Source organism: Lepisma saccharinum, chromosome 3 (assembly GCF_977018435.1).
Source record: "Lepisma saccharinum chromosome 3, izLepSacc3.1, whole genome shotgun sequence".
Classification (NCBI taxonomy): domain Eukaryota; kingdom Metazoa; phylum Arthropoda; class Insecta; order Zygentoma; family Lepismatidae; genus Lepisma; species Lepisma saccharinum.
Genome location: NC_139231.1, coordinates 42,526,200 through 42,551,659, shown reverse-complemented (window position 1 = coordinate 42,551,659; position 25,460 = coordinate 42,526,200). Strand labels below are relative to the sequence as shown.

The window sequence follows — 25,460 nt, the reverse complement described above, 5'->3', positions numbered from 1 at the left end:
TAACTCTGCAACAAAGCCGTTTCCGGAATTTCGTTACATGAACTTTCCACCTTATTTTCACTCGTACAATCACCTCCCAAGCATTGTAAACGAACTTACGAAACACCCTGTATATATAAATATATTCAGGTTTTTAATGTCTATAAATCCGCACCCTAGTCATGACAGTCCATTCTGACATTACAATTATTGCAGTAGTATAACCAAAGACAAAGATAATAATAGTCAACTTGTCCATGCTATTTTCATGCTAGTCTCTTATAACCTGTATACCTTGAAAATTTCTATTTCTTTCACAAAAGTGTAACACTTAGCACTGAGCTGATACCACTCGGACCTGATACAATTACCAATACTTTTACCAAATACCACTGATGCCAATACTTGGAAATTTAAACAAGTTCAGAATAGTTTGAATATAGGTTCTATTGGGTCATCCCATAAGTAATGTCATTTTCTGCAAGGCCGAGAAAAGGATGCCATGCCACAGGCAAATTACGAATTACTCCAAGGCCATGATTCTATTAATAGATAGGACAGTTCATTGTGTATCCATGCATCGAGAGAGATTGGTCTGCAGCAAGTTGTGTAGCAGTGGCATGTGTTGGAACATGGCAGTGCCTGAAGAACATATACGGCATATTATGCTTTATGATTTCCACCAGGGACATTCAGCAACCGTAGCGGCATAAAACATCAATGCCTTGTATGGTCACGGGACCCTTGATGTCCACAAATGTCAAAGATGGTTGGTTTGTAATATTCTGGTCTGGCAACACCAGTCTCACTGATACGTCACGACAACGAAGACCCATGGGGCTGGACAGCACCGTTCTGAGAGCAAATGCACGTCAGACAGTTGAAGAATTGGTAGTACTGTCATTGACCCATTCAGCCATTCACTGACGTCTACAGGATCTTGGTTATGTGCTAAAACTGGAAAAATGGGCACCTCATGAATTGACACCAGAGCAAGTGCAGCAACGTATGGACACTTACATTGCAATACTGAAGGGATCTATTTTTGGACAGATTGGTGACGGGAGACGAAAAGTGGATCCTTTACTACATCATTAAATGCAAACATCAGTGGTGCCTACAAAAGGTGCGGTGGAAAAACATTGCGAAATATGGTGGATGTTCGGCAAACAGTGAACAAGATTTTCTAGTCAAAAACTACATCTTTTTTCGAACATGGTGATCAAAAACTTTTTGACAGGTGGCAGAAGGTTGTCGAATCAGGGGACCAAGTATGATGATGACTGACAAGTGTGTTCCATGAATCGTTCTTTTCTTTCTTGTGCCAAAAAACATTATGGAATGACCCAGTAATTGGAACCATAACAAAACAAAATAACAGATTTTTGTTGTTAAATGTTCATAATTTTACGTATTTATTTAATGACAAAATTAATTTTCCTCTCAATACTGTTGCCAAAATCATTAAAATTATGCATTTTGCTTATTTTGTAGGATATTTGGACTCCGGGAAAGTGTAGAGTGGCATTCTTGCAGATTCTGAGATTCCCAGACTGGAAATATATCAGCTGTTTTTGGTGATTAAAATGTAAGCTCAACCTTCATTACATAACTTTGACTCTCAACATGGCTTTGCCAGTTATACTAGAAAACAGAACACTTACTTTATACATTGCATTATCATTCCAGGTTCAAATTCTCCATTAGCTATTTCCGCATAAACGGACTGTCCTTTCTTTAAAATATTTACAGCTAGGATATGGTCTTCACCCAACTGGCGGCTTTTTCCATCATCAAAATTCACCAACCAACGTCCTTCCTTCACCAGTTTTGAAACTTGACCAGAATAGAAGTTCTTGTCAGTAGTCCATCTAGCGAAGACCAGGACACCTAGAATATGATTCAATATCATCACCAATATTATGCAATTATTTTAAAAAGCAACGCAATATATTTACATTAGTTGTACTATGGAGTTTTTAAAAAAATGTGGCACAGCAATCCATTGAAGGCCACGGCTTGCCAATCAGCTTTTTATTGGATAATGCAAGGTCAGTGCAGTGTGTCCCACCATCACTGTTTTCAGACTCTCTACACCAGAGTCACTACTTCTCCAAGTGGCTTCCAAATTGCCTTTACGTCAACACCAAAAATTTGGAGTGCCGCAATTGCAGTTTGCATCAAAGGTGAGAGCTCAAAGAGAACTCTTCACAACCACCAACTCAAACAATAACATGTCTCTGATTTACAATAAGCATGCCAACCACTGAAAATGTAGGTTTTTTTTCCTACTATATCAAGAAATTGATACTAAGGCCAGCCGCACACTGAATCCGAAGTGATGTCATTTTTGTTGCAAACTGACTCGGGGAAGGATTAACATGAGGCTCTTATGGGCAGCTGCACACCGGACAAAACATTTGCCTAGTCACACTTGTGACAAACATCGAACGTCTGGGGAATTTGGTCTCACAAGGAGCAGCTTTCGACAAAATGATCTGTGCATGCGTGAATCCATTGAATTCACCCACAGACCGGAAACTGAGGCAACTTGAAGCAAGCAATTAAATTACATAGATAATATCATATTATCTAACCAATTATTTGCTAGGAATATATTCAATTCACAACATATAAACTGATACATCAAGTTTACATACACATTGATACACTGTTTCTGCTGTAAACTGTTATTATGTATTGTTAACCTGCTTCCCAAATTATAAAAGATAGACCTAAACCTATTGCATACATGGACGAAATCTGCAATTACATTTTACCTAACAAACAAAATGACTTCTCCTGTGACTTTGTGACTCATTGTGTTGAGTTGTCATGTCGCTTTGTGACTCATCGTGTTGGATCTGGTATGTGGCTGGCCTTAGAGTTGTCTTTCTCATGTTAATTATAATGTGATTATTGTGCTACTTCGACTAACCTTAAATTCTTTACCATTCAATTCGTAAATTTCTGCACAATATGCAAAACATGATTCTGCCAGTTTGCCTACAGACATCTGCTAGTGCCAGTGTGAATGCTGGCAAGAGCCTAGTTTTGTTTGGGAAAAAAATGAAGTAGGTTTTCTGGAACCAGAATTGCAGAATTTGATTGAGAAAAGTGGGTGAATGAAAAAAGAAACACACATTGTGCAGAGAGGCAACTATGGCATAACTAACCCAGTTTATGCATAATTTTACCTACTTCATATTGAAATTTTAAAAGGAGAAAACCAGGGATGGGACAGATCAGTATCAGACAAAATAGGCAGATTGGTGTATCAGTAAAATTACCGATAATTTTATTGATCCGATATATCTATAAATATCTTATAATTTGGTGCAATATTCTGACATTTTGTTATAGTTTTTAAGTAGTTAGTTTTAAAGTAAATGTCTACATATGCAGCATGTTTAACACTGCAGTCTTCTGGTAACATACATTTTTAATGAAGTCATAGAAACATTCAGGTTCTTCAAGAACCATTTTAGAATTTTATATCAGATCGGTAGAATGTCAGTTAACAGTATCTGTAAAATTTATATTGACACTTTATCAGAATCGGCCAAAATTGATTATCGGTCCATCCCTAGTGAAAACATTCTTTTCATGCACATCAAAAGTCTTCTCCCCCTACTGTGGCACAACTACAGGGTGGTCCAAAAGTGCGGAACGGGCTAAATAAAACCGAAATCCATGCGCATATTGAAATTTTATATGTGTACATGTAGTTTGGGGATGAGGGAAAACCTACCGAACCTCTTTTGAAATATGGTTGCCATCTTGGATCGAGATCACTTTTTTTTATATGGGAACCTAGGCATGCGAAACATGAAATTACACTGGATAAAGCTCACAAACATAATTGTAGCATTCATTTTTGCAAAACTTTATGTTTACTTATGTTTCATTGACTTGGAGAAAGCCTTTGATAGAGTTCCTCGGCGTGTGTTATGGAAAGTATTAAGGAAGAAAGGAATAAACCAAGAACTAATAAAAGCCATACATAGTTTTTACAAGGAATGCAGAAGTTATGTAAGGACAAGCAATAATAAATCAGAGGAGTTTGAAGTTACAGCCGGAAGTAAGACAGAGCGATATATTATCACCTTACTTGTTTATGATTTTAGTGCATGATGTGCTAAAAGAAATAAAAACAAAAATGAGAATGTTCCAAGTAAGATATTGGAGGATGAAAGCAGTAAATATTTCAGAGCTGCTGTATGCAGATGATATAGTTCTTTTTGCTAACTCACAAGAAAACTTACAAAGAAACTTTAATATTATAAATAATAGTCTATTAAATAAATCAATGAAAGTAAATGAAGATAAGACAAAAATTATGAGAATAGCCAAAGAAGAGAAACCATGCATAATAGAGTTTGAAAACGAAGAACTGGAACAAGAGTTTTAAATACCTCGGAATCACCATCAACAGCAATGGAAGAATAGATGGAGAATTAAATACAAGAATACAAAACACAAACAAACCATATTATGCTATCAATCAGGGGTTTCTAGGAAAGAAAGAAATCAGCCAGAAAACAAAAATGGCAATATATAAATCAACGTATTTATTAACCATGCTATATGGAAGCGAATCATGGGTATACAAGTAGGCAGATGCAGCAGATACAGACAGCGGAAATGAAATATTTAAGAGTAGTACTTTTTCTTGTATATACGCATTGCTTGCATCGTAGAATATTTTCCTGTAGTTTACGGTTATTACAAGCATAAGAAAACAGATTTTCATTGTGACGTTTCAGGAGAACACACGCTCCCTTCATCAGACATTTATTTTCATTTTGACTAAAGATACAGTTATAACAATGGTTAGCAATTTTTTAAACAAAAAGAATCCCTTATATAATGGATGTTGTCAATGTTACATTGTTGTAATATAGCAACTTAACTGTGAAAAGAAGCAGTCTGTTTTATTTTTATTTCAGATAAAAAAATTTTGATCACATTATTTTTTTTATTTAAAATTATGAATCCAAAATATCATCAGGTAATTCAAAGTCATCATTGTTTTCACAAAGTCTCTTGATGCTTTCTGTTACATTAAATTTTAAAGATGGTGGCTTACTCCATTTGTGAAAAAGAAAACTCCATACTGGATCTATGTTATCATTTAGTCAAAATGAAAATAAATGTCTGAGTAAGGGAGCGTGTGTTCTCCTGAAACGTCACAATGAAAAACTGTTTTCTTATGCTTGTAACAGAAAAATAATTTAAGAAGAGTGGTTGGAAAAACAAGAAGAAATAGAATTAGGAATCAAACGATCAGGATAATGCTAAATTCAAAACCAGTGGAACAAAATGTCGAGGCACAACTGAGATGGTTTGGCCATTTTAATAGAATGAAGGATGGAAAAATACCAAAGGAAAATATGGGAGGCAAGATCAAGAGGAATAGGTAAAAAAAAGGGCACCAAGGAAGACCACGGAAAACATGGAACAAGAACACTGAGCAGACCCTAAACAGAAGATGCATTAAATGGGATGACGCAAGGAAGATAGCACAGGATCGTAACCAAAGGAGGTGTGTCTGCAAAACCTCGACACCTTCTAGCATCGACCCTATGGACGGTGGATGGACCAAATTTTGAGGGAGACACAATAAAATACCACTCTATGAGGATATGCAATAATCATGTCGAACATTGAACTGAAATTACGGCATTCGGAAATTTTGCATAATTACGAAATTTCGCTTATAGCGTCGGTCCTATGAACGCTGGATGGACAAAATTTTGAGGGAAGGACAACAAAACACTACTCTATGAGGATATGTAATGCTCGTGTCGCAACTTTGAAAATAAATAACAATACAATGGAAATCACAGCATTCGGAAATTTTGCGTAATTAAGGAAATTTTGCTTCTAGCATCAGCCCTATGGACGGACCAAATTTTGAGGGACACACAATAAAATACCATTCTATGAGAATATGTAATGATTGTGTCGCAATTTTGAACTGTAATTACGGCATTCGGAAATTTTGAGTAATTACGGAATTTCGCTTATAGCGTCAGCCCTATGAACGCTGGATGGACCAAATTTTGAGGGAAGGACAACAAAACACTACCCTATGAGGATATGTAATGCTCGTCTCGCAACTTTTGAAAAATAAATAATAATAAAACGGAAATCACGGCATTCGGAAATTTTGCGTAATTACGGAATTTCGCTTCTAGCTTCTGCCCTATGGATGCTGGATGGACCAAATTTTGAGGGACACAATAAAATACCACTCTATGAGGATATGTAATGCTCGTGTCGCAACTTTGAAAATAAATAATAATACAACAGAAATCACGGCATTCGGAAATTTTGCGTAATTACGGAATTTTTCTTCTAGCTTCTGCCTTATGGATGCTGGATGGACCAAATTTTGAGGGACACAATAAAATACCACTCTATGAGGATATGTAATGCTCATATCGTAACTTTGAAAAGAAAAAAAAACTGAAATTACGCTGTTCGGAAATTTTGCATAATTACGGAATTTCGCTTCTAGCTTCCGCCGTATGGATACTGGATGGACCAAATTTTGAGGGAAGGACAACAAAATACCATCATGAGCATATGTAATGCTCCCGCCACAACTTTGAAAAAAAGATGGAAATTATGGTGTTCAGAAATTTTGCGTAGTTACGGAAAAAACTGAACTTTGGGATTTTGCCCCCGCTTCTCCCTGGACTCTTAATTGTCGGAAGTTTCTTAAAATGTTGCTTTTTGTTCATTCTTACATTTAGAATTTAAATTTTTTAAAAAAAGATGCAGTGGTTGAGCAGTTATAGTATTTTATCTTCAATTTATCCCATAGTAACAAAAGGGAAAAAGTGCTAATTTCAAATGGAGCTTGCAGAAAGAAAAAGGAGCACAGGGTATGATCGCTGCTTTACTTCAAAACCATTCACACCTTCAAAATAAGTCATAATGTTTAATAATTCCTTTATCTGCGATTTTGTTTTGCATAATAAAAAGTACTGTAACGTCTCTGTCTTCAACAACCCTATTATCTTTAAATACGAGGATGGTAGTAAGACCCAAAGGAACTCCCCCTTCCTGCAGGCTGCTGTTGACTCTCCCTTTCTTCAGCTTGTTTGTAATGCTTAGGACAGGCTGAGGTGTGTGGCGCCAGTGACTTTTCTGACAGCTTGAAAGATATCAATCTCCGATCTGCTTCAGGCAGAAACGAATTGCCGAAGTTAATGCAAAGAACAAAAGCAGGATTATTTAGCACAGGCCAATCTTGTTCAAGGGTGCATAGCCCCTCCTCTTCTCTCTGATGCAAGTGACAAAAATAGAATTCCAAGTCGAGAGTCTGGCCCCATGGTTCCAGCTCATAAGAAAACCTGTATGAGAATGGGTGGCAGATGTTATCATCACGGAAATCTTGAACTCCAAGAGCAGCATTCTTTCGAGCAAGTTGGGTTAAAAACGTATAACTGAAGTCTTTTCCTTGTTGGGACTGAACTCGTCGAATGTATAACTGGAAAAATCGTATATTTGAAAATCGTAAAACTGAAATATAATAGTACACAGTCTTATGGGAATTGGCAGAGACCACCAGAAAAAAACGTACTAACGAGAAAAACGTACTATCGTGAAACGTATAATTGCAATTTCACTGTATTACATTGTGTCTGTAGCACACGTCTGTTTAAATAGCTCAGGCACAACCTAATTTTTTGATAAATAATTATGTCAACTCTTCTGCTATGGAGTGGATTCTCCTAATTTTATTCATATATCTTAAGCCATTCTGAGACTGGCAGAAATCAGTATCAGCATAAAAAAAGTTTCAAGATATCATCCCTTTCATGTTACTTATCACATCTGGAGGAGGGGGGCACGTGCCCCTCTGTACCCTGTTATATCTGCCAATGCAACACAATATATTAAAAATTTGCTCCTCTAAGTTTGACTTTGCCCCCCTACCAAGAATTCCAGGCTACGTGCCTGTTTTTTGTGCAAAAAAGTGCATAAGGTACTTGAATCAATATGGTATATGTATGTATGTATACAGGGTGTTTCGTAAGTTTGTTTACAATGCTTGGGAGGTGATTGTATGAGTGAAAATAAGGTGGAAAGTTCATGTAACGAAATTCCGGAAACGGCTTTGTTGCCGAGTTATTGACGTTTGAAAACGTGGGAAAATGATTTTCCGAAGTGAATAATGGCAAAACGGGTGGAGAGAAGTCGTCGGTGTTGAAATTGGGTGTGCTCTTGTCAAAAAAATCACGCGGCAATGTTGTGCAATGTCGGCGCAAGGGATTCCCCAAAGGACGCGAACGAAGATGTTGATGGGAGTGGGGTGGGTGTGCGTTCTGCATGAGCTGGTATCGACGAAAATTGGCATGTGTTGAATGGCACCAAAAAACAAAGAAAATTTCCTGAGCGAAGGGCACCATGATGTAAAAACTAAAAAAATGACCTGTCATAGGTTGCATACCCTGAAGGGCACACAGTATGTTTAATGGAGATGTGAAGGGAACCTCATCACAGACTGTTTTCCAATTGTCCACCATGTACTTCCAAGCAGAGGCGACAACAGCGAATCAAGGATTGTCTAGTGCGACCCAACAACCCTGGCATTTCTGCTATCGATGCTGCAGCTATATTGATATGGGCAACGAGGTCCTCGGCTGACACGACAGGTGTTTCGTAAACGAGCGTTTCATCTCTCCCCAAAGGAAGAAATCCAGGGGCGTAATATCAAGCGATCGAGTTGGCCATGGCGCAAGCCCTCTTCTGCCAATGCACTGGTTGTGGAATACGGTATTGAGGAAATGGCGCACATTCCGATCGAAATGTGGGGGTGCACCGTCATGTTGAAACCACAGTCTTTGTCTCAGTGCCAAGGGCACATCCTCTAGTAGTTCAGGCAAAACCTCACTGAGAAATGCTTGATAAGTGAGTCCACATAGGTGAACAGGGAGAATGTACGGTTTAATCAAATGGTCATGCAGTATCCCGCACCACACATTCACTGCAAATCTGTGCTGATGATGTGCCACTAACAGTGCATGTGGATTTTCATGTTCCCACACATGACTGTTTTTACTATTGAACACACCAGTTTTCGTGAAGATAGCCTCATCAGTCCATAATACCGTATTCTGAAAATTGGGGATAGTTTCAATTTGATGAACAAACCATTGGCAAAAGTCCTCACGTGGACCAAAGTCCCGAGGTAAAAGATCTTGCACTTTCTTCAATTTGTACAGGTGCATCCCCTCTTCTGCCAGGACTCGCCACACATTCACATGGGAGGTGTGTTGTTCGTGGGCTAGTGCGCGCGTACTGGTGCCTGGATGATCCATCACTGCAGTTAGCACATCTTCTACAAACCGTCGTGTTCGCACACTTCGCGGTCGTCCAACTTCTCGACGAGGTGGCAACACTGATCCTGTTTCCCGAAGTCGAGTGTCTACAGTTTGAAATAAGGTGTGCGATGGTAACACCCTATTAGAAAAACGTGCCCCATACAAGACGCCTTGCAGCACAGCTATTACCTACAGCCTCCCTAAATCAGATGCATGTCCGCCAGCTCTTGGGACGTGTATGCAACCATCCCTTACATCAGGCTACAAGTGTTTATGGCCGTTAACACTAGTACACTTCACAGAACATGATGGGCTGTGGCTAAGAATTAATACGTAACACAGCTAGGTCAAATGTTTGCGCAACACTACTGTCCAAGAACCTCACGTCTTTCCATTCAGCTGTGAATGTTTAACAACCTGCTGCTGGCACAGCACCTGAAGCACGAATTGCACAGACACGTGTGCTTCTTCGTGAGGAAACCTATATTGTTGGCGGTCCTAGCGGGAAATGTGGTACTTAACGTCAGATCACACGGACACCTATCTGCCCTTCAGGGTATGCAACCTATGACAGGTCATTTTTTCATTTTTATGTCATGGTGCCCTTCACTCAGGAAATTTTCTTTGTTTTTTGGTGCCATTCAACACATGCCAATTTTCGTCGATACCAGCTCACACAGAACGCACACCCACCCCACTCCCGTCAACATCTTCGTTTGCGTCCTTTGGGGAATCCCTTGCGCTGACATTGCACAACATTGCCGCGTGATTTTTTGACAAGAGCATACCCAATTTCTTAGTGGACTGCCCAACACCGACGTCTTCTCCCCACCCGTTTTGCCATTATTCACTTTGGAAAATCATTTCCATTTTCAAAAGTCAATAACTCTGCAACAAAGCCGTTTCCGGAATTTCGTTACATGAACTTTCCACCTTATTTTCACTTACAATCACCTCCCAAGTGCTTACGAAACACCCTGTATGTGTGTGTATATATATATATATATATATATATATATATATATATATATATATATATATATATATATATATATATATATATATATATATATATATATATATCTATCTTATTATCACTTGTGGTTTTCATTCTATCTAATTTTAAAGATTTGACGTTCAAATTGGTAGACCCTATATATCAATGAATAAAATTGACATTTTCTTAATATTTTCCTCCCGCTATGTTCATTATCATCGATTGCAACAACAATGAGAATACAATTTTGCAGATGATGTAAATATGTGAAATGAATAAGTTGTAAACGAACTTACGAAACACCCTGTATAGTATGTGTGTGTGTGGTAGGGGGATTGTCCCAATATAATTTCCAGGATAGATTTGTCCCACATTTTTACTTTTAGCATCAACTCTATGCAACATGTAAAAGGTACTATCACTAACCTGGGCTCAATGAGGTCCTTATTTGGTGGATTTCGTCATCTGTGTCATTCGCATTGTATGGTGTGGAGCACTCAGGTTGCTGATCGATAATGGGCTCCACTTCTTCTGGTTGTTGTAAACCTGAATTTCGTAAACTTCTACCTGATCTTGGAGTTACTTTCCTGGTATTTCGTAAACGCTCTTTCCCCGATGGAGCATTCTGGGTCTCCATCAAGAGCAAGTTATCGTCCTCATACTCAAAGTCCATCACAAAGTCATCCACATATTTCTTCTGCACTTTCTGCCTAGGCGTTCTCCGTTTGGTTGGGTGGGAAATTTCATCTGGACTTTCTTGCACTGTGCTGGTTCCGGACTCAGTTTCGTTTAAGTGCCTCTTCCGTGACTGTCCTCTTGTTGGTTTAGGTTGACTTCTTAAGTCTTTGCTTGCTTCAATATCTTTAGGTTTCACTTGGTCTGTAAACTTTTCACTCGATACCTTTCTCCTCCCTCTACCTGTTGGCGTTCCTTTGATTCTTGGTTTCTTTTGTGCAGGTGCACTAATTGTCTCTCCACCAATATCCTCATCCGGAACAAACTCGGGTAGTGGCACTTTTCTCGGTCTACCCTTCTTCTTCTTTGGCTTTTGCACAGCTTTAGCAACTTCTGCAATTTGTAAACTAGAACTACCATCAGCAATTTCTGCTGTCTTCTCACCAGCCTCGTCCTTAATTCCTTCTTCACCCACGATCTCTTCCACAGCTGCATCACATAATTCTTCCATCTTCGTTTCTTCACTCTTACTTTGTTCTACATGTTTGTTATCCACAGGTTCCATCTTTGTACTATCTTCCTTCAGTTGATCTCCCGATACTTTAATCTCAGATTCTTCATTTGCACCTTCATCTTTTGCTTCCTTGCCAACTTCTGCAGTTGCTTCATCCTTCTTTTCTCCATCTTTTATTTCATCCACAAATTTACCTACCATCTTTTCTTCTTCTTCTTCTTCTTCTTCAGAATCTACAAAGTCATTGTCCACGTAGCCAATGATTCTTCCGTTCTTATAAATAGGCTTTTTGCTACCATCTCCAGATGATGATCGAACACCACGTCCAGCCCTTCTTGGAGTGGGCTTCTTGGCTTTGGATAGGGAAAGTTTTTTGACAGATTTCCGTACACGCGACACACCAGAGCATCCTGGGATCGCAAAATCATCTAATGAACCGGAAGCTCCTTCAGTACTGCCTGCCCCATCAGGTGAAATGTCTGCGCATTCTTGCACAAATTTACCAGCTGAGGCTTTTACTGTAGATTTCTGAGCACGTTTTCTTGGACGTGGTTGTCCCTTCTTTGGTCCAGGAATTTCAGCCTGTTTTGGTGAAGCCAGTCTCCCTTTCTGCCGAATCTTTAATTTATTCTGCTTTGTGGTGGCCTGAGGTACACTCAAACCCTCAGAAACCATATTGTCTTGTATTCTCTCTTCTTCCAGCAAAGACATGTCTTCTCCATGCAAGGTTACATTCTGATTTGAAGATGTCCCAGATTTGGAACTTCTGCCTGTGAAAATTCCACTATCACCTACTGAATGACTCTCGTTTGAACACTGACTCCTCAGGTACTCTTCCATTTCTGCATCAAACGAACCCTGCTGCTTTGCTCTAGGTCGCGTTCCTTGCTTTCTTCTATTTTGCTTTTTCACTGCAGTAGCTGGGTGAACTAAGGAAGCCATTTTCAAGAATGGGCTAGCCAACTGGCCTTGAGGACTTGACCTGTAATCCGTACCAATCTCTACGCAGCTGGCTGACTTTCTCTTTCCAGATTTCAGAGGGGATTTGCTTTTCATACTTTTACTTTGGATTCTTCTTTGGATCGCCTCTATTTCCTTTCTTGTCAATGGAGTTGAGTCACGAGCTTGCTTTGGTGTTAATGAACTCACTCGTTCCTCTTCGAAAGCATCATCTTCGGCTCCGTGTGCAACCGAGTATTGTTCACTGTCCGACCTTCCACTTGCTTGGAGTCTCTGTTCTGCTTTCTTCTTCTGTGCTTGTTGTCGTTTCTTCGGGGCAGGTAAAGCGGACCTCTCCCCTTCTTGGCTAATTGCAAGCTCCCCATACAAAGCTGCATTTTCTTCAAAGTCGTCACCATCATTGAGGGCAATGTCTGAAACATTTCGATATGCTCTAGGAATATTGCCTTTGGATAAAACCTTCTTTTTTGGTCTACCTATTGATTGAACAGGTTTTTTAAATGTAACAGAGCCTTTTCCTTTTCTCTTCATGGGAGCATGTTCAGGGCCATGTCCCTTAACTCCCCCAAACCATCTCGGATTATATATTTCCCCTTCTTCTAACTCGAAAATTTCATCATCTTCCCCACGTTGTTCTTCTTCCTCCTCCTCTTCAATTTCCTCATCGAGTTCTTCCTCCTCAGCTTCTTCTTCTTCATCCTCCTCCTCCTCCTCTTCTACATCCTCATCTTCATCAAAATACTCTTCCTCCATTTGTCTCCTGTTTTTCTGACCATACTTTGACTTTCCTTTCGATGCGTACATCTTACGCCCTTGCATCCATCTGACGCTGCTCTTTCCAGGAGACAGACGAGAATATTGTTGCAATGCTCGACTCTGTATGCTACCCCTTCCCTTCATGTAGCGAGCATAGCCATCATCTTCATCCTCATCTATTGTTATCAAGCGAGGTTTCTGCTTGTGGACAAGATGCTCCATCTCATCTAATGGTGACTTGCTTGGATTCCGCAAGATGTTTGGATGTAGCAATTGTTCACCATATCTATTTCCACTGCTACTACTGCTGCTCTTATACAGTTTGCCCTTGCTGAGTGGGGGTGGAGGAGAGAGCTTCAAGTGGCCATATTTATTCACCCTCCTAGCTGCAGACATTCTCAGTGCATCATCTGTTAAAAAAAAGAGGGAAATATGATTAATAAAAATAATAATCTTAACTGTAATAAAGTAATCGCTATTACATGATTTGTGAATACCAGTAAAACAAATGCGAGGAAAAGTGATTCATTTTTACATAATGGGCATTTCAGCTCACAGGCCCGACACACAATACAGGGTAAACTCTTTAACTAAAATAAAACTGAGGGCAGACCCCTAACAAGAAAATGAAATAGGTCTGCTAAAAACTTCCAAATTCAATCTTTAAAACTATTCATTCATTCCTAAATCCATAGTGTCTCTGAGGACTAAAATATTCTTAGGTATCAAAAGCTGAGGGCTGTAAAGCAACACTCTGCACACGTAAGGACAAACACAGGACAACACAACTCCACAGAGGATTATCCTGACTGTGGATCCAGGCCTAGGCCTGCATGAAGCAGTTACTGGGATGTACTACAGGAAAGTGAGGTTGACTTTTGGGTGCAAGGTACATTTTGAACCCTAGGCTGTGCTGGATAGAATTTTTTAGGTCGGGACGGGACCGGCATGGAAAATGCTTTTAAACCCTGCATTCGGGATAATTGGGGGTTCAGCATGATTAAGATTACAGTGACATTTTAAATCCTATTGAACTGTTTCTTGCCTATTGATATTCTAATTCCTTGCTATCTATATCAGGTTGTTTCAAAGTGTCTGAAAAAAGCATTTGTCTGTGATGCATAACTGTTATAACAGGAGTAGATACTATTACAGGCAGCATCCACTTTTCACCAAAACAGCAAGTGCTTACAATGAAGAATTTTACATATTTAACCTTTAGCGGATGGGAGGGAGATTCTCCTTCATGGAAGCCTCTCCAGATGGGAACTTTCCAAGGGTGTGCTTTTAAATAAGATTGCAATGGTTATATCTTCTAGCCTCCCAGCATACTCTTCAAAAAACGCAGGCAATAATTTGTATTTAAAGGGTCATGGGAAAAAAAACACGTAAGTCAGTTTTCTGTTTTAAGCGAGGTAGTGGTGTTCTCTTGATCCAAGATGAAGTGAGGCATTGTTGAGAGGTATGATATGGGGAAAGAAGCAAGTTGGTAATGAATTGCATGCTTCTTTCCCAATTTCATACCTCTCAGACATATAGTCTGGCAGAATTTCAGTTGAACCGTCAACTAGGGTATAAAGTTTTTTTTATTGCTTTTATTTGATAAACACTATTTACTTACTCAGAAACCAAATGATGCCACCCTGGCACCCTTGAGCATTTTCTGTTGTGACGTCATTAAAATATCAGCATAGAAATTACAAGATAACAACATAAAACCAGGAAAAATCATAAATGTTTCACAAAATGTTCAACAAAGTTAACATATTTATGTGCCATGATAACACAGTGTTACACAGTCCCAAAATGAGCATGGCCGAAGGATCGGAAGTGCACCACAATCCAACCACCTTCAATGCCAAGAACACTGACGTTATAGTCATCCATGAAGATGCATCATCTGACTTAGTGGGGGGAAATGCAGCAGAAAGTTTCATAAGTGGTGTTACACATGATGTGGATAAATCCTGTAGTTTTGGAAACAAATATCAGTGAATGATAATTAGTCCAGTTATGTGAGTAGATTGGCAGTACAAGAAGGTAATGTTTGTAGTAGTCATTCAATGCGACATAAGTTCACTTTTATGCACAGAAACGCTAATCGGGACTGGACCTACGGTTTAACTCTTTCGCTGCGGTCGTCGCTTTTATGCACAGCACGCCAGGTGCCTTGCTCTGCGGAAGTCGCATTATTGCGAGTTCATACTTCCACTCGCTGCGGGTGTCGCATTTCCGAAGTATGTCGCTTTTAGTAGCCTTCTGACATCTGTTGATAGTATTTTGAACTATTTGAACTTGTAGTTTAGTTTTTATCCATATGATGTTGCTAATTACGCCTCCGTTTAGAATTATTTAACATACAAGCGTTGAGTGCTCTGACATGTCAGTTTCAAATGCATGTTCGAATGTAAACAACATGACTTCGTCAAGTCGTCAACACTTGTCGGATAATGATGTTACTCAACTGATATTTGACCAGAATCAGGAGGTGAATTAACTTGTGACGATAATAGCGACAGTTTTTATGAGACTTCAAGTGGTGACAGTGACTGTGTAGTGTCTGATGAAGAATTTGTACCGCCGTCCATAACATCATAGAGGATAGTGCAATACAGCATTGATCTAGGTGCGGGAATTTCAAAATTTTTCAAAATATCATACCACCAGGGACTACAGAATGGTTTTCCAGTGCAAGGAATGACTTTTGTAAGTTCTCTATAACATATTTTGCAATTTAATTGTGTAAAATTATTGTTTCTACAAAAATGTTTGTAAAATTATTGTTTCTAAAAAAATGTTTTTTTTCTTCAAAATTTCAAAATTTTTCAAAATATCATACCACCCGGGACTACAGAATGGTTATCCAGTGCAAGGAATGACTTTTGTAAGTTCTCTCTCATATATAATGCAATGTATTTGTGAAAACTATTTTTTTATAAAAAAAAAAAATTTTCATCTTTAATTACGCAGCCAAGTGATATTGTGTGCCAGAGAATTCCGCAGCGAAAGAGTTAAAGAGGGATCAAACCACTATGTGCTTCCACCAGGTATTGAACTCTAGATCCCTTGATTACAAGGCGACAACATTACCACTACCCCATCGGGGAGGCCCCTGATGTTTGGTCCGCTCATAGATGCATCTCCTTCAAACAAGACATAGCTTCTTATAACCATGTGTAAGATAGGACATATTATTGAAAAAACATGGTATGAACTTCATTCAGTTTTCTCCTAATATGCAGCTGTATAAAATTATAATGAAAAGTAAATGGTTAAATATTCAACGGTGAAACAACATAGATAAAGAATGATGCATGTATTCATGTCCTTTGTAGGTAGCATCGGCTGTTTAATGCAAGGAAGCAGTTTTGAAGTCAACATTTAGTGGTTTCAAATAATTACACTTTGTAGGAAAGCATGGTGTAAAGAACTCAGAGGTCTAAGGTATGCTTGAAGATACATATTATTAGGGCAGAGTACTACCGTTGAGGATCTTCAGACTTGAAAGCCATAGTCTGCTACTGTTTGTGTGTGGATGCTTTAATTATATCAGTTTTCATTATTTATTCGATAACATAGAGAAGGTAATTGGCTATTAGAAAGGAATAGCTGTTCACTGCAATTATGTTCGACATACAGGTGGTGGACAAAAAAATATGAACACCCTGATATGACACAGAAATCTTTATTCGTAGGAAGTTGACCCAACCTTGGCTGAAATTACAACATGTATCCAATGTGGGGTGTACAGTCAAGGACACTTCTGGGTTATAACAACTCCATTAATTTTCAATGGTTACACCCAAGAAGTATCCATGACTGAACAAATGCAGGTCTTGCACAATGTTCAAGAGAATAAGCATCCATTCCTCGTGCAAAAACGGTCTCTAGTTCAGAAGGTGTGTCTGGAGGTGGAAATGTAGTTCACACTTTGGCCTCCAAAATACTCCACAAATGTTCAATTATGTTAAGATCAGGCAACTGAGGAGCTCATATGAGATGTTCCGCTTCATCTTCATGCTCACTGAGCCATGCGTTGATGCACCAAAAAGTGTGAATGGGGGCACTGTCGTCTTGGAACACAGGTCATTCGCCAGGGATCACTGTCCGGATCTCAAGAAGGAGATGTCCAGAATGCTGTGATCCCCCAATGGAGGACTACAAGTAGTCAAAGACTACACCAGAATATCTCTCCCAACACGATCACAGAACCCCCACTACGTTTAACAGTACGAAGGAGGCATTCAACATGAAAGGCTTCTGCAGCCATTTTTGACACCCAAATACGCCCGGTGATCTAGAATAATGTGAATGCAGAGTAATCAAATCCAGATGATCTGTCCCCACTGCTGCTGTGCCCTCGATAACATTTTCGATGCTACGCAAAATTACGTGGTGTCATAGCACCGCCCTCCAATCACTTCTTCATCGCCCGGAAAAGGTGGGAAGTCACGGTGCCAGGTCTGGGATGTAGGGAGGGTAATCAAACACTTCCCAGTAGATTCGTAAAAGAAGGTCTTGGGTTGATGCAGCAACATGCAGTCGGGCATTGCCATGAAGCAAGACAATGCCCGAAGACAGCAGCCTCTCCGGCACACAGCTCATTCGACAGTGAATTTCTGCTGTATTGTGCTTCTCTGCCTGTAGAAATCGTATCACACTACGCACCTCGCACTTGGTGGGAGAGTCGATTGTAGCAGACATCTCTATGCACCCGTCGCTCAGCTTCAACTGAAGCGTTGGCCTTGGCAGTGGTGGTGGTAGTGGCATGGGGAACGCAAATCACGCTGCGGGACACCCCACTTCCTAGTGGCAACGTTGAAATGTTGTAATTCATGTCTTGTATTTCTTTTTTATATTTTGTTAAAAAAGATTTTACATCAAAACATTTTTCCTGGCATGTAAATGACATAGTAAGTACATAACTGAGTTGGTCTTCGACGGTAACATATTGAATTTTAACATGGTACGGAAAGGGCTAAAACAGAAAATTGACATAACTAATTTTTTACCCTCACCCTTCATGTTTTGTTATTTATTAGCATGGCTTTTCTGCCACCGTTGGCTAATCACGATGATGATGATATGATGAAAAAACACTCACAAAGAACACTCATGTTCAGGCTAGGTTTTGAAGCCAGAACCCCTTGTGTCAAGATGTAGGCGATAATTTATTAGGTTAATTGCATCAATTACATGAAATTGCTGAAATGCCAAACACAATGCAACACTGGGACTCAAAAAGAGATTGCAAGTTGGACATACACTGAGGTGCATGGAGAGTACCACACACAAAAAATAAATAACGCAGACATTCGAAACAGAAAGTAACATCTAAAAATCTTACTGAACTACAAGTTAGCATGATTGCACAGCTGCATGTCATCTTACCATTTCTCTTCCTGTACATCCCTCCATGGGGCAAGTATGGAGGTTCAGAACTAACCCCTTGCCCTGAATTGTGAGAAACAGTGGATGCTATTGAAGGGCGGCCGCTACTACAAGGAAGAGAAAGAATATCTAGCATTAGGAAACACACACTACAGATGAAGATTTAGAATGATACATTACACAAAATTACTATACAGGATCATGTCTGTCCTTTGGCATCCAACTATTTAATCCTTTGTGGATAACAAAGCAGTTATAATTTGTGTGTGTGGTGTGTTGGTAATTTTACAAAAGTATTGTATGTAGCACATATTACTTTAAATCATTATTAACTATAAATTATAAAAAGGAGGACACTGATTATTTCATAACAGGTAACATTTCATGAATTTCTCATTCGTATCTTCACACCAATGGAATTGCCAGGAAAATACTTGCACTGTGTATTACATACATGGCAAAATCCATAAATTCGAGGACTGCACACACCCATGAAAGCATGAGCATGCAGGGAAAGTAACTATGACTGAAATGCATTCCATTTTACCATCTCTCCTCTCCACACAACCATAATGAATTCTCCCGTGAGCGGCAAGGTAGTGGTGAGGGCAAACATGTTCTTCCATTGTTAGTTGTGGTGCTGCTGTGAAGTAAGGGAACATGGATTTTCAAGAGCAGTGTTCGAACATTAAATTTCGTAAGCATTTTTCAAAATGCTGTTGGAGGATGAGTGAGTTTAGAATGTTGCACTTAAGTGTTCAAGTAGCATTGGTGATTTAAAGAAGGTCGAGAATCCATTGCCGATAATGGGTGAGTGAAGTAATCGAAATCAAACAATTGAAGAATTTGTTACCAGTACTAAATTATCTGATACTACCTGCTACAGCATTTTGACTGCAGATATTAACATGTATCGCATGTGTGAGCACATTGTCCCTCGTCACTTAACCCAGAACCCAAAGGAGGAATGGATGAGGATATCGGGAAAGTTAATCAAAAATACTGACAGTGATTCATCTTTTTTGGAGAAGATAATGACAGGTGATGCAACTTGGTGTTACTTGTTTGATATCCAATCAAAGCATGCTTCTTCAACATGGAAGTTACAGTCTTCACTGACATCAAAACAAAGGGAAAAGCATGCCCATGGTTTTCTTTGATTCTCAAGGAATTGTGAATTTGGAATTCATTCCGGAGGTCAGAACAATATGTGGAAGTTTTCCGCTGTTTGTGGGAATCCATCCACCTTAAGTTACCTGAGATGTGGTAAAGTGGACAATGGTACCTTATACATGATAATGTGCCTGCCCACAAATCCATACTCTACACTGCTGGAAAATCATGACTATTCATCGGACTTACCCCTCTGGGACTTTTACCTTTTTCCCCATATGAAACCCATATAGAGGGGTCATTTCATGCCAGAAAGTGAGATGAAAGCAGCATCGTACATGGTTGCAAAACACAGCTTCCAGCAATACTTCCGATAGCTTTACGAGCACTGGCAAAAGTGTATCACCGCGCAAGAGGATGAATTTGAAAGTGGGTGTGCATCCGTGTTTTTAAGTCACCATGGTAAGGAACTATGAGCAGAGTGGCCGAACTTTTGCATTGTACCTTATAATTTGTTGAATCAGTTCCAAGATGGTTAATTGTTGTTGACGAAATACATAATCTCAGACCTTACTTTTTTCCATCCTTGAAGAATGAAAGACATGATAGCATATTAATCTATGAAACTCTTTCTTTTTGTTCTGTTAATTTCAACTCTATATCCAAATGATACGCAAGCATTTTACATTCATCCCGTTCATATTCCCATTGTTCTTTCACATGTGCAGGTCCGGTATGTTCCAGGGAATGAAATATGCAGCAACAAATTAATATATTGACAGGTAGTAATCACTTATCTGCAAAACTGATTTATTTTGGTGTTCCAGGTTTTCAAGAGGATAATGGCAATGGCCGCGGTGGCTCAGTCGGTAACGCGTCTGACTACCATGCTCAAGGTCCCGGGTTCGATCCCCGGCCGGTTCAAATCCGGGAACTTTTCTAAGGTTGGAAGCGGCCCCGGCGCCCACCCAGCGTCGAATAACATGGGTACCTGGGGGAAACCCTGGGGGGTAAAGGCGGTCAGGGGCGTGATGCTGATCACATCACCCCACTCATGACCGGATCAAGAAAGTGTGGGGCGTTACCCCCACACCCCCTATATGCCTTCATGGCGTGGTGCTATGCACAGGGTAGCACTTTACCTTTACCTTTACCCAAATTAATAGACCATAAAAAAAAAAAAAAAAAGAACAGCTTTACAGGTTGAGTTCTTTGTTTCAGCATATTAGTATTATTATTATTATTTGTCTTTGAAGTTTGTATTCTGTATTCTAAACACAATAAAAAAAAGTATGAATGGGACAGATTAATATTCCTATTAGGGTTGTGAAGGATTGACCACTACTATATTGCTATCAGCCAACATATGGATATCAGTGTACTGATCCAATATATATATATGGATCATACCATGATTTTGTAAAGTAAACTTCTAAATATCCATTCTCCATTTTTAAAAGGTAAAACCCACTGCAGTCACATAGTTGATCTACATTCAAAGATTTTCAAAATGTTGGCAACTCAAGAAATATGGTCCAGAATATAAGTACAGTAATCACTGAATTTCTTTTATTAACTAACCTAGCTTTTTTTAATACTCTTCAAAATTAACTTTTAAATAAAATTTTCATGCGATTCTCTACATAGTGGAACCCTGACTTTGCATTTTCCTGTATTATACATTCATTCATGATCCCTATCAAGCAAATGTTATAATATTTTCCTAGATTTAAAACTGCCCCATTTCAGGCTTTTTTAACTTGGCCCCCAGAAACATAAAACTGAGGTTCCACTGTATGTATTTTTTGAAACTCTGTTCTGTTACAATTAAAAAAGAAAGCATATCTATTTGCCATGAAGAAGATCCTCTATAAATGTAGGGTAAGTCTAAAAGAACGGTACAACTTTACACAGTTATTATAACATAACTACAAGGCTTTAATATAAAGTAAAACTCTGGAACTTTTATCCCCACTTAGCAGGCATATGCTGCTTTGCTGTTTCTCAACCAGGATTGCCAGTGTCGTAAAATGGCTAACGACCAGTAGAAGGCATATTGTGTGTTGGAGCTATCGAGAACTGATTTAATCACAATGGTGCAAAGACATTTCCGCATGCATTTCGGTAGTAATGCATATGTCTCACCCTTCCGAAAGATTTGCCAAAGTGACAATTGCGAATTGTTAGTGCCTTCGAAACCGTCGACAACGACTTGCTGTCTCGTGCATAGCAAGTACTTAATTATCGTTTGGATGTTTTCCGCAATAAACGTGGTTCCGATGTTGAATCATTGTATTGCAAGTCATGTGAGTAAAACTTCCAGAGTTTTTCTTTACTGATGACTTGTCTGATTTTTTATCATAAATAGTAACGTCATAATAACTGTGTAAAGTTGTACCATTCATTTTGACTTGCCCTGTATTATGAAACCATTTCCAATACATTGCAGTTACCTTGCTGATGAGGATATATCTGCTAACGCTCCTGAACTGACTGTGTTCCCAGAATCACTTGTAAATTTTGATACATCTGAAACTCGTTTTGACATTCCTCTGGAACCCAATATGTCATCCGTATGCACCTGCAAAAAGACAATATTTGATTTGATTAAGGTACAAGCAGAGAATTTAGTAGGGCTGGGACAATACATTGGTCATTGAACAATACCAGTGGTATTAGAAAGTACAAGTTAAAATGTAATCGCTGATACTTTTTTGGGTGGGAATCTTGTAGAATCTGCAAAAAATACAATGCAACTCCTTTACAGTCTAAATATCCTGGAAATGCAATGTGTTTCCCTCACCCCTGGAAACTGCATTGGAAGGAAGTTTGTATATCGGTACCCGAGGTTAAAAGGAATGTTTTCCATGCGGAAGCAAGTGGGGGGTTGGGAGTTGGGGGAGGGGAAAGAGTGGTTGTTGAAACTGCGTTGTAATAACGTAAGTTCGAGGTGCCCTGAAGAAAAGCATTTATTCTTGAGCACAGTGTTTCACAAATGGCTACAAAGGTTACCCTGCATTGTCTAAAAATAGAATTTGGAAGTAGCTGCAAGATTTGGCACGCTTTTGTCACTCAGTTCTAGCTTTTCCTCATGTGCATACATGAGACTCGTTTTGTGCCTAAGTGCCAAAGACTTTTTGACTGAAGTGTGACTCTTTCCGTGCATGTTGACCTTTTCATGTCCTTTTTTCAGGGGAGGGAGGTGGAACCCCATTTTTTTTTTTAAAAAAAAAAAAGTTTTTTGGGCGATTCCCCCTTCCCCCCTCTATATACGCCGAATGTGCATAAATTTTATATCGTCGGAATCTGTGATTCATTCTGCGTACAACGGTATATCATTCATCTCTCTAGGGCAATTAGCCTCCGAGCTATATTCATTTCAATGTAACCCTGCATTTTGCTGAAAACTGAAGCTTGAGACAGTGGCACGCAGCCCTTTCGTTTCAGGGGTATAACTCACATTACATTGGTCATATGATAATGATGCAAATATTTCTGTTTCTTACATGCCAGCGATAATTTCTATGTGCATGTTGACCTTTTCATGTCGTTTTTTTTGGGGGGACCCCATTTTTTTTTTTTAACAAAATTATTTTTGGGGATTCCCCTCCATCTAAATTTGCATAAATTTTATATCGTCTGAATCTATGATTCATTCCGCGTACAACGGTATTGTGGGGGGAAGGGGCATATGTAAATAACATGAAATTTACTTCTGAACCTGTAAAGATTATTATTGATCATAAGAAAATATATATACCATATTTACTCATGTATAATGCACACTTTTTTCCAAAATTTTTGCCCAAAAAACTGTGGTGCGTATTATGCACGGAATAATTCAGACAGCCAACATGAAACCATACAGGATTGTTCCATGATTTTGGGACACTTGCATTGATTTTTCATGTTTACCAAACCGTATCATTTTATATATCATTGTAAAGCTTGAATCCTGCAGTTTCTGAATGTGGAAACAGTATTCCATAAAAGATAACGACACTAATGTGAAATGTGGTTTAAATAAGTGCATCGAAACCTGAAGAAACGTTCTGATTTTTATGGTACTTTGGATGAAAGAAAACATAAGGAAGAAGATAATAAAAATTAAATGTATTACTGGCCAAATAATATGACATACATGGAGTGTGTAAATTCGTTAATGGAAGAAATCTTGTGGTGCTAACTGCTATTTGGAAGGTCCTGAAAGTGCCTCGTATAAATGTTACATTAGTCACGGAAAGAAAAAGTATATATTTTGAAAAAGAAGGAATGAGCAATTGAATAGGTATGACGTCATTCACTCTTGATCAACATAGCAACAGCTTTACAACCTACAACTAAGAAAGCCATTTCTTGAATGTGGATTGTTTTGCGCATTATATATGAGATATAATTTTTTGTCACTTTTACCCATAAAAAACCAGGGTGCGCATTATACACGTGTAAATATGGTATTAACCTGGCATAGCTCATACAATACAAACATAAGTAATATGTAACCTTTACGTAACTTATGGCCATAAGTAAATGTTTATCGGGATCCCTTACCTTTTGTCAATTATGCGGTGCACAGTACATAGAATCACTTCAATATCATGTATATCGTCACTCACGCACTGTTCTTCCTATATATAATAGGGGAGGGGTTGAGTCAATGATCTGTTGTTGGAGGGGATAAGGGGTCACTGGTCACGGCTTCCTTGTGCCTTCCTCTAGGTTGACTGTTGTTGTTCCGGCTTAGAGCCCGGAATGCCCTTAGTCCTCTCGGCCGGAGTGGAGTGGTATAAATGTATATCTCCCACTCACCATGCCACCTGCACACCAGTCGCACTTCAGTTACTCCTTCTCCAAAGTGTCTCCCTGCATCCATGCATGCGAATATGCAAAGTTTAACCACAGCTTGTCACATACACCCTCACTGTCACCACTCTCTCATTGTGTCCTGTCCTTCCCCAAAGACGCTAAAACTTCCCCTGTGTTCTTGCAATTTTGCCGGTTTTTTGTAGCCTTGTCCAGTGGCTTTAACACGCACACACACACCAATACACACAAAAAAGAAGAAAACTAACAAAAAAGGACACCCTAGCCAGTGTAAGTTGCCTGAGGGGTGCGGTTCTCCCTATTCGTCATGCCAAGAAAAGGACTGGGTGCGACTGAGAAAAAAAGGAACTCCTACGAACTTCTAACTGGTAAAAGAAAAAGAAAAGCCAAAAAAATATGTAATAAAAAAAACATTTAGGGTGGCACTACAGTATATCATTCATCTCTCTAGGGCAATTAGCCTCTGAGCTACAGTCAATTCAAGGTACCACTGCATTTTGAAGCTTGAATCAGTGGCATGCTGACCATTCCTTTTGGGGGTACAACTCGCGTTACATTGGTCATACGATAATAATGCAAATATTTTTGTGCTCTTTACATGTCAGCAGCGATAATTTCCATATGCATGTTGACACTGTCATGTACTTTTTCCTTGGGGGAGGGGGGAAATCTGCATTTTTTCCAAAATTTTGGAATTTTGAGTTTTCTCCCCCCCCCCCCACCACATATACGCCAAATTTGCATAAATTTTATATAGTCTGAATCTCTGGTTCATTCCACGTACAACGGTATATCACTCATCTCTCTATGGCAATTAGCCTCCGATCTACACTCATTTAATTGAAACTCTGCATTATGCTCAAAATCGGCTAGGGCATCAAGGGGGGTTACATGTGAAAATGGCCTTGGGCTC

The 25,460-nt window shown here is 39.2% G+C and overlaps 1 protein-coding gene across 2 annotated transcripts in view; it reads right to left on the bottom strand.

Annotated features, from left to right (window-relative positions):
• Positions 1-25,460, bottom strand: part of LOC145984996 (uncharacterized) — a 118,215-nt gene that overhangs the window by 33,877 nt on the left and 58,878 nt on the right. For both annotated transcript variants that reach the window (XM_083118481.1, XM_083118482.1), the window contains 4 exons: positions 22,177-22,304; positions 18,611-18,717; positions 10,741-13,629; positions 1,644-1,869 (listed from right to left, as the gene is read on the bottom strand). In XM_083118481.1, the coding sequence (XP_082974607.1) occupies positions 1,644-1,869; positions 10,741-13,629; positions 18,611-18,717; positions 22,177-22,304 (3,350 nt within the window). The remainder of the gene's footprint in view (positions 1-1,643; positions 1,870-10,740; positions 13,630-18,610; positions 18,718-22,176; positions 22,305-25,460) is intronic.